This window comes from Lampris incognitus, chromosome 16 (genome assembly GCF_029633865.1).
Source record: "Lampris incognitus isolate fLamInc1 chromosome 16, fLamInc1.hap2, whole genome shotgun sequence".
NCBI classification, from domain to species: Eukaryota; Metazoa; Chordata; class Actinopteri; order Lampriformes; family Lampridae; genus Lampris; species Lampris incognitus.
In genome coordinates, this window is record NC_079226.1 from 43,866,406 (window position 1) to 43,880,342 (window position 13,937).

General features: G+C 50.4%; 1 protein-coding gene across 3 annotated transcripts in view; it reads left to right on the top strand.

Annotated features, from left to right (window-relative positions):
- LOC130126329 (glucosamine-6-phosphate isomerase 2) overlaps window positions 1-13,582 on the top strand; it is a 30,558-nt gene extending 16,976 nt beyond the window's left edge. The window contains exons 6-7 of one of the 3 annotated variants that reach the window (XR_008811720.1): window positions 430-719; window positions 13,316-13,437. Coding sequence is in view for 2 of the 3 variants with exons in the window: in XM_056295796.1 (XP_056151771.1) it covers window positions 13,316-13,455 (140 nt within the window). In the remaining variant the exon portion in view is untranslated. Of the gene's footprint in view, window positions 1-429; window positions 2,652-13,315 lie in introns of those variants that run through there. The other 2 variants (XM_056295796.1, XM_056295797.1) reach the window with 2 other exon arrangements.
- The last annotated feature ends 355 nt before the right edge of the window (window positions 13,583-13,937 follow it).

A 13,937-nucleotide genomic window follows, 5' to 3' on the forward strand; every position in this document is an offset into this window, starting at 1 on the left:
GTGATGCTGACCGACTGTCCGTGATGCTGACTGTCTGTCTGTGATGCTGACTGTCTGTCTGTGATGCTGACCGCCTGTCTGTGATGCTGACTGCCTGTCTGTGATGCTGACTGCCTGTCCGTGATGCTGACTGACTGTCTGTGATGCTGACTGCCTGTCTGTGATGCTGACTGTCTGTCTGTGATGCTGACTGACTGTCTGTGATGCTGACTGTCTGTCTGTGATGCTGACCGACTGTCTGTGATGCTGACTGACTGTCTGTGATGCTGACTGTCTGTCTGTGATGCTGACTGCCTGTCTGTGATGCTGACCGACTGTCTGTGATGCTGACTGCCTGTCTGTGATGCTGACTGACTGTCTGTGATGCTGACTGACTGTCTGTGATGCTGACTGCCTGTCTGCTATTTTTTTCTCTTATTGTCATTTCAGGGTTAATGCACGTGCACAACAAACTGGTGGACCCGGTGCTCAACATGAAGGAAAAATAACCCTGAGTAGGTCACTGGGGAGGAGAATTTGGGACATTAAAAGGCCAGTGGATGGCCGGCGCTAGATGAGAGGCGGAGCCTATCAGTTTGGTTTTCTCTTAAATAGTGGAGCAGTTGTTATGGTGTCGGCTGGCTGCTTCACCTTCCATGATTGTTCCACGTGCTCGTGTTCTCACCAGGTCATCTTGCGGTCAGTATGGAGACTCCTTCCCTCAGAGGGCGTCTGAGAAGGTATTCTTTCTTTCTTTTTTCCTGTATTTCCCTCCCTTTTTCTCCCCAGTTGTCAATTGTACCTGTCCAATTACCCCACTCTTCCGAGCCGTCCCGGTCTCTGCTCCGCCCCCGCTGCCGATCCGGGGAGGGCTGCAGACTACCACATGCCTCCTCCGATACATGTGGAGTCACCAGCCGCTTCTTTTCACCTGACAGTGAGGAGTTTCACCAGGGGGACGTAGCGCGTGGGAGGATCACACTATTCCCCCCAGTTCCCCCTCCCCCCTGAATAGGCACTGCCACCGACCAGAGGAGGCGCTAGTGCAGCGACCAGGACACATACCCACATCTGGCTTCCCACCTGCAGACACGGCCAATTGTGTCTGTAGGGATGCCCGACCAAGCCGGAGGTAACACGGGGATTCGAACCAGCGATCCTCGTGTTGGTAGGCAACGGAATAGACCGCTACGCTACCCGGACGCCCCGATACTTTGGTTTGTATGTTTAACTTAAATTCCATTCCCGTGTTCCTCACAGTTTGACACTGCTGCCCTTTGTACAAGTGGACAGCTAGCAGCTGGGCAGTAATTCTCTGCATGTTGGTGACTTCAGTGATCATACCTGGAGAGAATTAGCTGTTCGTCAGGACCTTCGCAGGCGAGTGACTCTCCTAAAGCAAGACGAGAGCAGTGAACCCTACAAAGGGGATCAAAACTCCATCATATTTTGAGGAAGCCAACTTGTACAACAGCGTCCACTACTGTTGTCCCAAAAAAATGCCGAGATCGTGTGGTCATAAGAAATTGGCTTCTTAAAAAGTATAAGATGATACCGCAAACTTTTCACTCAGACACACACCGGAGGCAGAAAAAGCAGCCTCCCTCTGAGGAGAATACATCTATCTCCTTATCCGAATATCCAAGTACACACTCGAACACGTTTTCGATGGGTGTCGGGACTCCGCCGAGGTCGTCCCTCGTCTCCGATCCAGTTTGTGATAACCGTTTTGTAATTTTTTATGATGAAATACATGACAAATCCATACAATGTTGTCTCCACTGTCAACAATATTTGACAGAAAATTAAATAAGTAAATGTGTAATGCAGGCCAACTGAGAGACTCGCAGGGTACCAAGTGTGTCTGCAAAACTTGTGTATTTGCGAATGTCATTTCATTTGCACAGTTGATGGTTTACACCCACCATGTGTCAGGTTGATGTAAGTTAGAGTTTCTGAGCCGGTATTATGTGATTTTATTTGGTTTGCACAAATGAGAGAACATGCCAGGGAGCACATGTCATGATCATGTGAACAATGTGTATGTACAGTTGTAAGTGTATTGTAATCCGTTTTAACATTTCCTCTGTGACTGCAGCATCATTCCAGCACACTTTAATCATTGTTTTTGCACCGGTAATGTCGCTAATTCTTAAATGTTCTGTGAACAATAAAACATTGTATTGATATTGAACATGGATAAATTACGTTTTCAGTGTCATGTATTTAATTACAAAGGCTGGCTAGAGGCATGTTTGATAAGGAAGGATCAGAGATGTTCAATGCCGGGATGATTATGCTGCAGCAGGAGGGCGTAACTACAGTTTAACACAAGTCCATGTAGTTCCTCAAGTATACACTGTGGGTCAGTCATCCACCGCTCTTCTGAACTAGCAGCACAGCTCATTTGGTAAGTTATCAATGTGTGAACACTGTATAGTCCTTCAGATCTTTAACACTGGTCCAGTTGTAATGCGTTTGCTGCTGCTGTTTTCCCTCCGTGCAGCGCAGAAGAACCGTTATTAATTTATATGCCATCAAAAACTTGTTCTTACATTTCTAGGTGGTCTTGCCTCGAAAGAATTTGTTTTAGATGTTCTTCTCGATGATGCCTGGTCATGTTATCCCTCCTTCCGGTTTTAACATGTGCCTGCACACTGTGTTTAATGACAATAAACTGCATTGAACTGAACTGAGTGTACTCAGTGGGAATTGTTTAGCATCGCAACGATGAAAACTCTTTAAATGTCAAACGTCACAACTCAGAATCAGGAACACTTTCATTTCCTGTACTGGCACACATGAAGAGAAACCACACATCATTTCCCCCAGCCCACAGCCGTGCCACACAAAGACAACAACACAACCAAAACTACAAGAACACATATATCTAAACTTAAAAAAAACTAAACAAAAAAAAATCACTGTCCAGGAGAACGAACTCCGGCCAGGATGACTGTCGGAACTGCCGGTCTACATGGGCTAGCAGTTAGCTTAGCCTGCCCCGCTTCCGTGTCCTGTCAGACCGCCCTCTTTGTGTTTTCTCTTGGGGCACAGCTCCAGGAAGGGCCGTGGTCCCTGGGCCCACAGGATGCAGCAGACCAGGCTCTCCCAGCCAATCCAGCGCCAGCCCTCCTAGCCATTACATGAAGACGAACTTAGACACAGATGTGGACATAGACACTGCATGGACGGTACTGGGTGAGGCCGCTGGAAACGTGAATTTGGGCCGCCATCTTCCTTAGCGAACTTACTTACTTGACTGATAAAACTTGTTCTGAGTACTGGGTGAGATATGCAGTGGAAAAGGTTTAGGTGGTCTACAGCCAAGTGTAGCAAGACTTTTAACACCTTTGATACAGATGGTTCCAGCTTGTTGATCTCAAACACCACATGAGCACTGGACTCTTGGAATGCCATGTGAATCTCTGCAGTTCCAAGATGAGACAGTTGAAAAGGGATCCCCACAATTCCATATTCTACATGGCTTCCTCGTTTGAGTATCAAGCCTTGCTTAATCGGCGTGTGTCCCAGTTTATAATGGCGGCATACCAAACTTTCAAAGTGGGGTCTTTCAGAATTAGAAGCACTACAATATTTCAAGGTAATTCGTGGGCTTGAATAGCTGCATGTGGGGATTTGGAGTCTCGTGCCTAAATTAAACGTCATGCACACATGGATCAAGCAGTCCACTCCAAGACATCTCAATGAGACACTGCTTACTAACAAGGCGCCAAATGTTGATGCGACTCATAATGGCGACACCATCTGGATGGGACAGAGATAGAGGGGGAGGAGAGATATAGATTTTTGTTTTCAATTGTTTTATATAGTAAATTAATTAGTTTCTTCCTTGGTTACAAACATGTAGTGGTTACACCGCCCCGAACTGCCTCCCCGGCACGTTCAAGCCACGCCCCCACCTCGGACGTGCCGGAAACATCCCAGCGCTCGGCTCGCGCTCTGAGGAGACGAGCGCTGCGCTGCACCAGGTGTTTGCCATCATCCATCAGGCGCACCTGCGGCAATCAGGCAGCCCTCTACCAGAAGCCTCCCAGAACACTGAACCCTGCGGTAAAGCTCTAACAAGCCCTCCAGCGGTCCTGGCCCTCTTGCTATTTCGTTTATTCCCAGTGTCTATACTCGCGTCTCTCTCTTTTCCCTCCCAGGACTCTCCCTCCGCCACTTCCACGGCTCCCCGCCTCTCCCTCGCTCCTCGTCCCCAGCGACCTTTTACGTTTTCCCCGGACCTCTCTAGCGATCTCCCTGCGTGTCTCTCTCCCTGGACCTCTCCTTTCGGGGTTGACTTCCCGGATCTCGGACCCGGACTTCCTCGGACAACCCCTCGCTCTACGGATTCGGACTTTGGTAGCCAGGCGCACGCACATTGTCACAACAACCCCCACCTGAGATTCCTCTGTTACCATCCCTGTGGCAGTGTCGTCTGTTTTTCCTGCATTAAAATCGCCCTTCGGGTTATCCCAGTGCTCTGTCTCTCTGTCCTTTTGGGTTTCGCTACACTGGCCTCTGGTCTTCATTCGAGATACGTAACAGAACGTCAAAGCCAGAATAGCCAAAGCAAACCCGAGGGGCAGGCAGTCACTCAGGCAGCTACAGCTCCTAAGCCCCAGAACCCTATAGCTCTCGAGGCAGTGGTAAAGGACCACAGCACTCAACTCACCCAACTCCATTCTGAGCTTAGCACTGCCTTCTCCCAGATCACTGGAGAAATCGGCGGGCTCCAGGCTAACTCGCGTACCTCGGCGAGCACCCTTGCTTCACTCTCTGCGCAGATCGCTGCTCTGGCAGTGTCCAAGATCAGCGATCATCCTGCTCTGACCCCAGTCTCTGGCCCCAGCCCAGCTCCCAGTCCCTCCGAGCCTCCCTTTGGTCAACTGTATCATGATCCCCGTGTGGAGCCTAATCTCCCCTGTCCTAAAGCCTTCGGTGGGGAGTTCGAGCAGTGCAGAGGTTTTCTCGGTCAGTGTGAGCTCCTGTTCAAACACCAGCCAGGTATAGCACAGGGGAGGCTAAGGTAGTCCTGGTGATATCCCTGTTGACTGGCAGAGCCCTCAGTTGGGCAATGGCTGCGGTTGGCCATCACGAACCGCTCTACACCAACTATGCCTTCCGCCGCGAATTTCGTTTAGTGTTCGACCACCCAGCGGACGGGGAGGACGCAGCTGGCCGCCTCCATTCTATCCAGCAGGGAGCTAGGTCAGTGGCAGACTACACCCTGGAGGTAAGGATACTGGCGGCTAACAGTGGGTGGCACGACACAGCGCTTAAGAGCGCGTACAGGAGGGGGCTCAGCGATTCCCTCAAGGACCACATCGTTCGAGGCCGCCCTGCTACCTTCAACGAGCTTGTCACCCTTGCCCTCCAGATGGACGAATGGCTGCGGGAGCGGCGCCAGGAATGCGCCCCATGCACTGGGGTCTCCCATAGACCTACCCCTGTCCGTTCGATCGGTGTCTCCCCTGGGTCAGCGTCCCGCGGGCTCTCTCCGCCCTAACACTTCCCCTCGCAACCCTGAGTGTCTTCTGGATCCAGGCCGGAGGAGGAGCCCATGCAGTTGGGTCGGTCACGGCTCCCGCTATAGGTAAGGGAGCAGAGGATGCGTGACCACCTCTGCCTCTACTGCGGGAGGTCGGGCCACTACATCAAGGCCTGCCCGACTCACCCAAAAAGACCGGGCTCACTAGCGAGGGGTGTCCTAGTGAGCCTGACAACCCTTCCACAGCCCCAGCACAAGAAGGAGCACAACCAGCTGTTTCCTGTCACTCTCACCTGGGGTAACGACTCACTCTGTTGGTCAGCCTCTCCCCTGGGTATCACCCCCAGACCAATGGGCAGGCAGAGCGGGCCAATCAAGACCTGGAGGCGGCTTTGCGTGGCGTTACCACCAGCAACCCCGCCTCCTGGAGCAAGTACCTGCCCTGGGTGGAGTACTCGCTCAACACCATGGAGAGTTCGGCTACCGGTTTGTCCCCTTTTGAGTGTTCCCTTGGTTATTAACCCCCTCTGTTCCCCCGTCAGGAGGTGGCGGTCCCGTCCATGAGGGCCCATCTCCGCCGGTGTCGGCGCGTTTGGAAGACCGCCCAGGCCGCTATGTTGCGAGCTACAGAGCGGGCCTGGCGCAGCCCCTCCCTACCCTCAACCGGAAGCTGGCTCCCTGCTACGTTGGCCCCTACACCATCGGCCGCATCGTCAACCTTTCGGCGGTACGTCTCCATCTCCCTACCTCACTCAAAATCCACCCAGTGTTCCATGTCTCACCTCAAACCGGTAGCCTCCAGCCCCCTCTCTACCCCTGTCCAAGCTCCTCCACCCCCCCAGGGTCCTCGGCGGTGGTGACATGGTCTGGAATGTCGACCGGCTGCTCGCCGTACGCCGCTGGGGGCGTGGGTACCAATACCTGGTGGACTGGGTTGGCTATGGGCCCGAGGACCGCAGCTGGGTTCCCCGGTCCTACCTGGCCGACCCCGCACTCCTGGAGGAGTTCTATCGGGCCAACGCCATCGAACGGTCGCCCGGTGTCTCCCATAGGAGGGGGGGTCCCGAGCTGCCTCCCCAGCACGTTCAAGCCACTCCCCCAGCTCGAACGTGCCGGAAACATCCGAGCGCGCTGCACCAGGTTTTGGCATCATCTATCAGGCACACCTATGGCAATCAGGCAGCCCTGTACAAGAAGCCTCCCAGAACGTCTCTCCATGCTTCGACGTACTGAACCCTGCGGTAAAGCTCTGACAAGCCCTCCAGTGTTCCTTGCCCTCTTGTTATTCCCAGTGTCTATATTCGTGTCTGGGTTTTTCCCCTCCCAGGACTCTCCCTCCGCGACTTCCACGGCTCCCCGCCTCTCCCTCGCTCCTCGTCCCCAGCGACCTTCACGTTTCCCCGGACCTCTCCAGCGATCCCCTTCCGTGTCTCTCTCCCTGGACCCCTCCTTTTGGACTTGACTTCCTGGATCTCGGACCCGGACTTCCTCGGACAACCCCTCGCTCTACGGATTGGGACTTTGGTAGCCAGGCGCACACACATCGTCTCAACCACCCCCACCTGAGAGTCCCCTGTTACCATCCCTGTGCAGTGTCCTCTGTTTTTCCTGCATTAAAACCGCCCTTCGAGTTATCCCGGTGCTCTGTTGTCTGTCCTTTGGGTTTTGCTACACTGGCCTGAGTGGCCTCTGGGCTTCATTCGAGATGCGTAACAAAACACGTGTGAGTGCATTGTTCTAGGCAATGGCCTGGGTGGCAACAAACGTGATTGTATGCCCCCCCCCCGCCAAGGCATAAGTAAGTATTGTCCTTGTGTTACAGACACAAGAGCCAAAAGATGTTAAGCCTGAGTTACTAAGCAGGGCAGGCTAAGCTAACTGCTAGCCCACGGCCCTGCCCGAGAGGAAACACCGACGTGGTCTGGCGGTGGCCTTGCGTACCGTCGACTGTGCTGGGTTTGTGTCGTTGTGTGGAGTGCGGGGAGGTGTGTCGGGCTGGCGAGCTGAAGTTGGATCGGCTGAGGGAGCCTGGTCTGCTACATCCAATGGGCCCAAGGACCACGACCCTGCCTGGAGCTGCGCCTGAACAGGAAACACCGAGGTCGGTCTGACAGGACACGGAAGCGAGGCAGGCTAAGCTAACTGCTAGCCCATGCAGACCGGCAGTTCCCACAGTCATCCTGGCCGGCGTTCGTTCCCTGTACCTGGCCAGTACTGTATTGGATGGCCTGTGTTGTATTGGGTGGGTGGACTGTGCTGTACTGGGTGGCCAGTGTTGTATTGGGTGGACAGTGTTGTATTGGATGGCCTGTGTTGTATTGGGTGGCCAGTGTTGTATTGGGTGGGTGGACTGTGCTGTATTGGGTGGCCAGTGTTGTATTGGGTGGGTGGACTGTGCTGTATTGGGTGGCCAGTGTTGTATTGGGTGGGTGGACTGTGCTGTATTGGGGGGCCAGTGTTGTATTGGGTGGGTGGACTGTGCTGTATTGGGTGGACTGTGTTGTATTGGGTGGCCTGTGTTGTATTGGGTGGGTGGACTGTGCTGTATTGGGTGGACTGTGCTGTATTGGGTGGACTGTGCTGTATTGGGTGGGTGGACTGTGCTGTATTGGGTGGACTGTGCTGTATTGGGTGGCCTGTGTTGTATTGGGTGGCCAGTGTTGTATTGGGTGGGTGGACTGTGCTGTATTGGGTGGGTGGACTGTGCTGTATTGGGTGGGTGGACTGTGTTGTATTGGGTGGACTGTGTTGTATTGGATGGCCAGTGTTGTATTGGGTGGGTGGACTGTGTTGTATTGGGTGGACTGTGTTGTATTGGATGGCCAGTGTTGTATTGGGTGGGTGGACTGTGCTGTATTGGGTGGGTGGACTGTGCTGTATTGGGTGGGTGGACTGTGCTGTAATGGGTGGGTGGACTGTGTTGTATTGGGTGGACTGTGTTGTATTGGATGGCCAGTGTTGTATTGGGTGGGTGGACTGTGTTGTATTGGGTGGACTGTGTTGTATTGGATGGCCAGTGTTGTTGGCTGTTTTTTCTCTGTTTTTGCATGTTTTTGGTGGTGTTATGTTTGGAGGTTTTTTTGGACATGTGTTTCTGTGTTGCACTGCTGGGGGAAACAGAATTGGGTTTCTTTTGTGTACATAGCTACTAGTACATCAGATGAAATGACAAATTGTTCCTGATTAAAATAAACCTCGAACATTTTTGAGGAGAAAACATTTGTACATGATCTGTACTGATGAACTATTTAAAGAGTTTATTCCAACTTTAGGATGAGTTTTTCTCAAAGTATCAAACAGTGACATGGATTGAGATTCCCCATTTAAAAAGAATCAAGGATGGGTTAAATCCCTGTTTTTTCTGTCACATTAGTTAAGAGACCAGGCTTGGCCCGTAGCCAGATCTAACTGTTCAGCCAACTGGCAATGCTTTAGATAGCAAAGAATCAAATGTGTGGTTATTGTCAAGAGAGTTGTCTAAAATCACTATAAATTGTATGGAAATGATGGAGGATTCTGAAAAATCTTTAAATCTCTGTGACCCCCACCCCAACATGCTATAACTGATAATAGGCTCGTTCAGAAAAAGCAGGCCCACGTTGCCCAAGTATTTGATGACCCCTTCATTTCAGATGGAAACTTCTTTGAAAAATTACCTCATCGTACTGTAGCGAATTCGGGAGGCAACCACAGGAAGTGCCGCGGCAAGGACGCGAACCTGGATCGCGGGAGACGTCGCGCACCGCTCGACTAAAGGCTCCGACTCGTCAGCCAGCCGCCAACGTGTCTACTTATCCATGCACGTTACACTACTGATACTGGTGAGCCATCAGACCAGCGCCATGCTTATCGTCATTGTTCCGAGTCCAACACCGGCGTACTCTTAACATGCATTCATTTTCAAAAAGCAAAGTTAATCCACACTTTGTCCATTTAACTGCTGCAACAATTGTTTGTCCTATTGCACATATTTACAGTTTCATATTTATCTCTAGTGAAATCCCAGGTTGTTTGGGTGGCTCCCATTACACAAAGGTGGTGATGAGAGCGATCTGGTGGTTAACCACTGCCCAATTTCTAACCTCTTGTCAAGGTTCTAGAGTCACTGACACATTCTCATTTATGTTGTTTGTGAAAGGCTTCCTTAATAATTGCACATCTCGCACACTATATAAAAGAGTTATGTTACTGTTAATGTTATTCATCAAAATCTATAAGGCATAATGTGTATCACACTGACCCCAGTTGTGCTTTATTGGACTGAATGATGGTGCTTATAACTGGTTTCACACAAACGTCAAAGGGAGAACCCAAGCCACTGCAACAGATGGCATCAAGTCTCACTTTGCTGAAGACATGCCCCAGAATCTATCCCTTGGTCCCCTTTTGTTTACAATTACAAATTCACTCAGCAGACGCTTTGATCCAAAGCGACGTACATCAGAGAGTTAATACAACACAAGCAAGGATCTAGTCTGGAGACAACAACGCCAAGTAAGTGTCAAAGAAACTAGGTTCAAGTCCGATAGGACATAATAGGTCAACAGGCAGTGCAAAAAGGCCATGCACAGGGTGCATAGAAGCGGGGTTTTTTTTAAATGCTATCAGGTGTTGAGGTGTTCGAGAAAAAGCTGGGTCTTTAGCTTCTTCTAGATGGAGAGGGACTCAGCGGATCGAATGGACCAACCTGCTCAGCCTGTGAGCAGGTTGGTCACGTAAGCGACCTGGGCAGCATCAGACGTGAACATGCTGGGTTGTGGCAGGAAGACCAGCTCACACTGCATGATGAACGTGGCACAGGTCTCAAAGTCGCCATCAAACGGTCGTGGGCTGGAGAGGCAGAGCTCCCGGGGAACTGGGTTGAGCCCCACAGGGTTAACCGGGGCAGCGGGCCCAGGGGGCGGGCTACCCACGACTCCAGGGGCAGGCTGGCCCGGCGGCTGGATGGTGAGAGCCGCCGTGATGGTTTGCAACTGCCGCAGGATCTCTGCTTGTTGGCTCGCCAACGCCGCCTGCTGCCTCGTTAGGTTACCCACACAGGCCTGGAGGGGCGGGACCCGAGTCTGAAGATCTCTCACCGCGGCGGAGGCCGCCTCTAGCTGCTGGGTGTGGGAGTTAGTCAGGCGGATCTGTTCGATGAGAGCCGCTCGAAGCGGGCTGGCCGGTACGCTCTCCGTGTCGGCTGGGGTCGTCATGGTCAGTTCGTACTGTTAGGGTTTGTGGAAGACCCCAAGCGCACGACACCAGACAGAGATGGGGTTAGCCGAAAACTGGCGCACTTTGTTCCTTACGCGTACCGATAGTTAAACATCGGAAGGCAATGAGCGACAAGGAAAAACGGAAAGTCCAAGGGGGAAAAAAACTCGCGGGTATTCCAAAACGGGAACACGGCAGGATACTTCCACGGGGAAGCTTTGCAAGGGAAAACATGAACCAAGGGCTGGGGTGAGTTCGGAGAGAAAAGGACCGTGAGAGGAGAGTCGCCGCTACTGCGGGGACGTAACAACACAAACTGACAACGGGCACGTGGGAGGCCACCAAACTTAAGCCCAGCCCTGACGAGCCGATTGGCTGCCAGCGCGGGGTGGGCGGGCCATAACAACATTGAGGTTATGTAATAGTATTTAGTCAATTACTTTCAACTGTATACGAAATAAGAGTTTGTTTGTTTTTGTTTTTGTTTTTTTGTTTTTGCAACGAACAGTTTTACTAACGTTTTCCAAAGAGAAAGACAGGACAGAAAAAATACATAATAATAAAATAAAAATAAATGAAAATAATTGAAAAAAAAATACCCCTCAAAATGCAGTAACAATACAGCATTCAATACACAATTCCACCTCTATGTCCTTGTTGACCAAGCCACAAACGGGCCCCAGGTAAGCTCAGATTGGTGCATCTTGTCCAAAAGAGAAATAAGGAGTTTTTAAACTAAAGATCTGAAGCATGTCACAACCCATAAAAAGTTAAAATACACTCATCAATTAGTCATTACTTACTGGGTCTCTCCAGCAAAAGCGATGCTTTTGGACATACCGAGTCCAGTTAAACTGATATTATTCCAACATGTCAGCAAATTGGACTACTGGAGTTTGAAAGCATAGCCAAACCGGAGTGTGAAAGCACAGCCAAACTGTAGTGTGAAAGCACAGCCAAACTGTAGTGTGAAAGCACAGCTAAACTGGGGTGTGAAAGCACAGCCAAACTGGAGTGTGAAAGCACAGCTAAACTGGAGTGTGAAAGCACAGCTAAACTGGAGTGTGAAAGCACAGCCAAACTGGAGTGTGAAAGCACAGCTAAACTGGGGTGTGAAAGCACAGCCAAACTGGAGTGTGAAAGCACAGCTAAACTGGAGTGTGAAAGCACAGCCAAACTGTAGTGTGAAAGCACAGCTAAACCGGAGTGTGAAAGCACAGCCAAACTGGAGTGTGAAAGCATAGCTAAACTGGAGTGCGAAAGCACAGCCAAACTGTAGTGTGAAAGCGTAGCTAAACTGTAGTGTGAAAGCATAGCTAAACTGGCATGTGAGACCATAGCCAAACTGTAGTGTGAAGGTATAGCCAAACTGGAGTGTGAAAGCACAGCCAAACTGGAGTGTGAAGCATAGCCAAACTGGAGTGTGAAAGCATAGCTAAACTGGAGTGTGAAGCATAGCTAAACTGGAGTGTGAAAGCACAGCCGAACTGGGGTGTGAAAGCACAGCCAAACTGGAGTGTGAAGCATAGCCAAACTGGAGTGTGAAAGCATAGCCAAACTGGAGTGTGAAGCATAGCTAAACTGGAGTGTGAAAGCACAGCCGAACTGGGGTGTGAAAGCACAGCCAAACTGGAGTGTGAAAGCATAGTTAAACTGGAGTGTGAAGCATAGCCAAACCGGAATGTGAAAGCATAGCTAAACTGGAGTGTGAAAGCATATCCAAACTGGAGTGTGAAAGCACAGCCGAACTGGAGTGTGAAAGCACAGCCAAACTGGAGTGTGAAGCATAGCTAAACTGGAGTGTGAAAGCACAGCCGAACTGGAGTTTGAAAGCATAGCCAAACTGGAGTGTGAAAGCATAGCCGAGCTGGAGTTTGAAAGCATAGCCAAACTGGAGTGTGAAAGCACAGCCAAACTGGAGTGTGAAAGCATAGCTAAACTGGAGTGTGAAAGCACAGCCGAACTGGAGTTTGAAAGCATAGCCAAACTGGAGTGTGAAAGCACAGCCAAACTGGAGTTTGAAAGCATAGCCAAACTGGAGTGTGAAAGCACAGCCAAACTGGAGTGTGAAGCATAGCTAAACTGGAGTGTGAAAGCATAACCGAGCTGGAGTTTGAAAGCATAGCCAAACTGCAGCAGGAGATTTAGGAAGTGATGCAGATGTCCTTTGTGCTTCATTACTGCCTGGAGAAATACTCTATGAATATCAGTGTCATTGGGGATCTTGCAGGTCTCCATCCCACTGCATTAGCGCTCCACCAACCTGATGAAAACGACTAAATCAATCCTCTCCCAATCCTCGTCCAGCCTGCCGGGATTTGGTTCAAAAGGCTTTTTGTGATGCCACAACCCGAGTGTCACAGCTTTTCTTACATTAGGACTGAGAGGGGAGATGGCTGCACATTGTATGGTTTAAATAATTAATGTGTATGTATTGTCACATTAATAAGTCATGGTCCGTCATTTCCTGAAAGTGAATTAGAAGGGACTGGTACAGTGCTTCTGCCGCTGTAAGACCGTGTAGATCATTGGTCATTGACGCTTTATATCGGTTCTCACCATCTAAAATAAGATGGGTTGTGGTAAAGAAAGGAGCTTTAAATGTATCTGCAACACACTGACCATAATCTTTTCTGTCCACAGAGCTGGTGGTGCTGGACGTGACGGTGCTGCTGTGGAGGTTGCAGCCGAGGCGTCAGAGCTGCTTCATGCAGCAGATGGCAGAACTGTTGGCTCTGCTTTTAAACCGAGACGAGGCACATCTCAAAGAGCACTACCGCTGACACACATATGTGTCATGTATTGTTTATGAAGCATTTAACTAAAAGAAAGCCTCTCTACTTTCTGCAAACACATGAATAAAAGGTGGGGACTGAGGTTTCCTCTGGAAATCTTTCCCAGCAGATAGTCTGCCAGGACTCAGGTTTATTATTTATTAAAGTTGATTGATTGAAAATGTCTTCACAAAAATACCCTGAATCCATCTTTATCCCTCCATATTTCTCTTTCTGTGTATGTGTGTGTGTGTGTGTGTGTGTGTGTGTGTGTGTGTGTGTGTGTGTGTGTGTGTGTGTGTGTGTGTGTGTGTGTGTGTGTGTGTGTGTGAAGTGAAGCAGATCAGCCATGCAAGTGGAATACTACAGGTTATGTGGCTTTCAGCTGGAAATAAACGTATGGCTGGAAATAAACCAAAGGCCAAACCGAAACGACAGCCTCCCTTTTAAAAGAAATCCACTGAATCTTGCATGTCTCTGCTTTGTCAGCT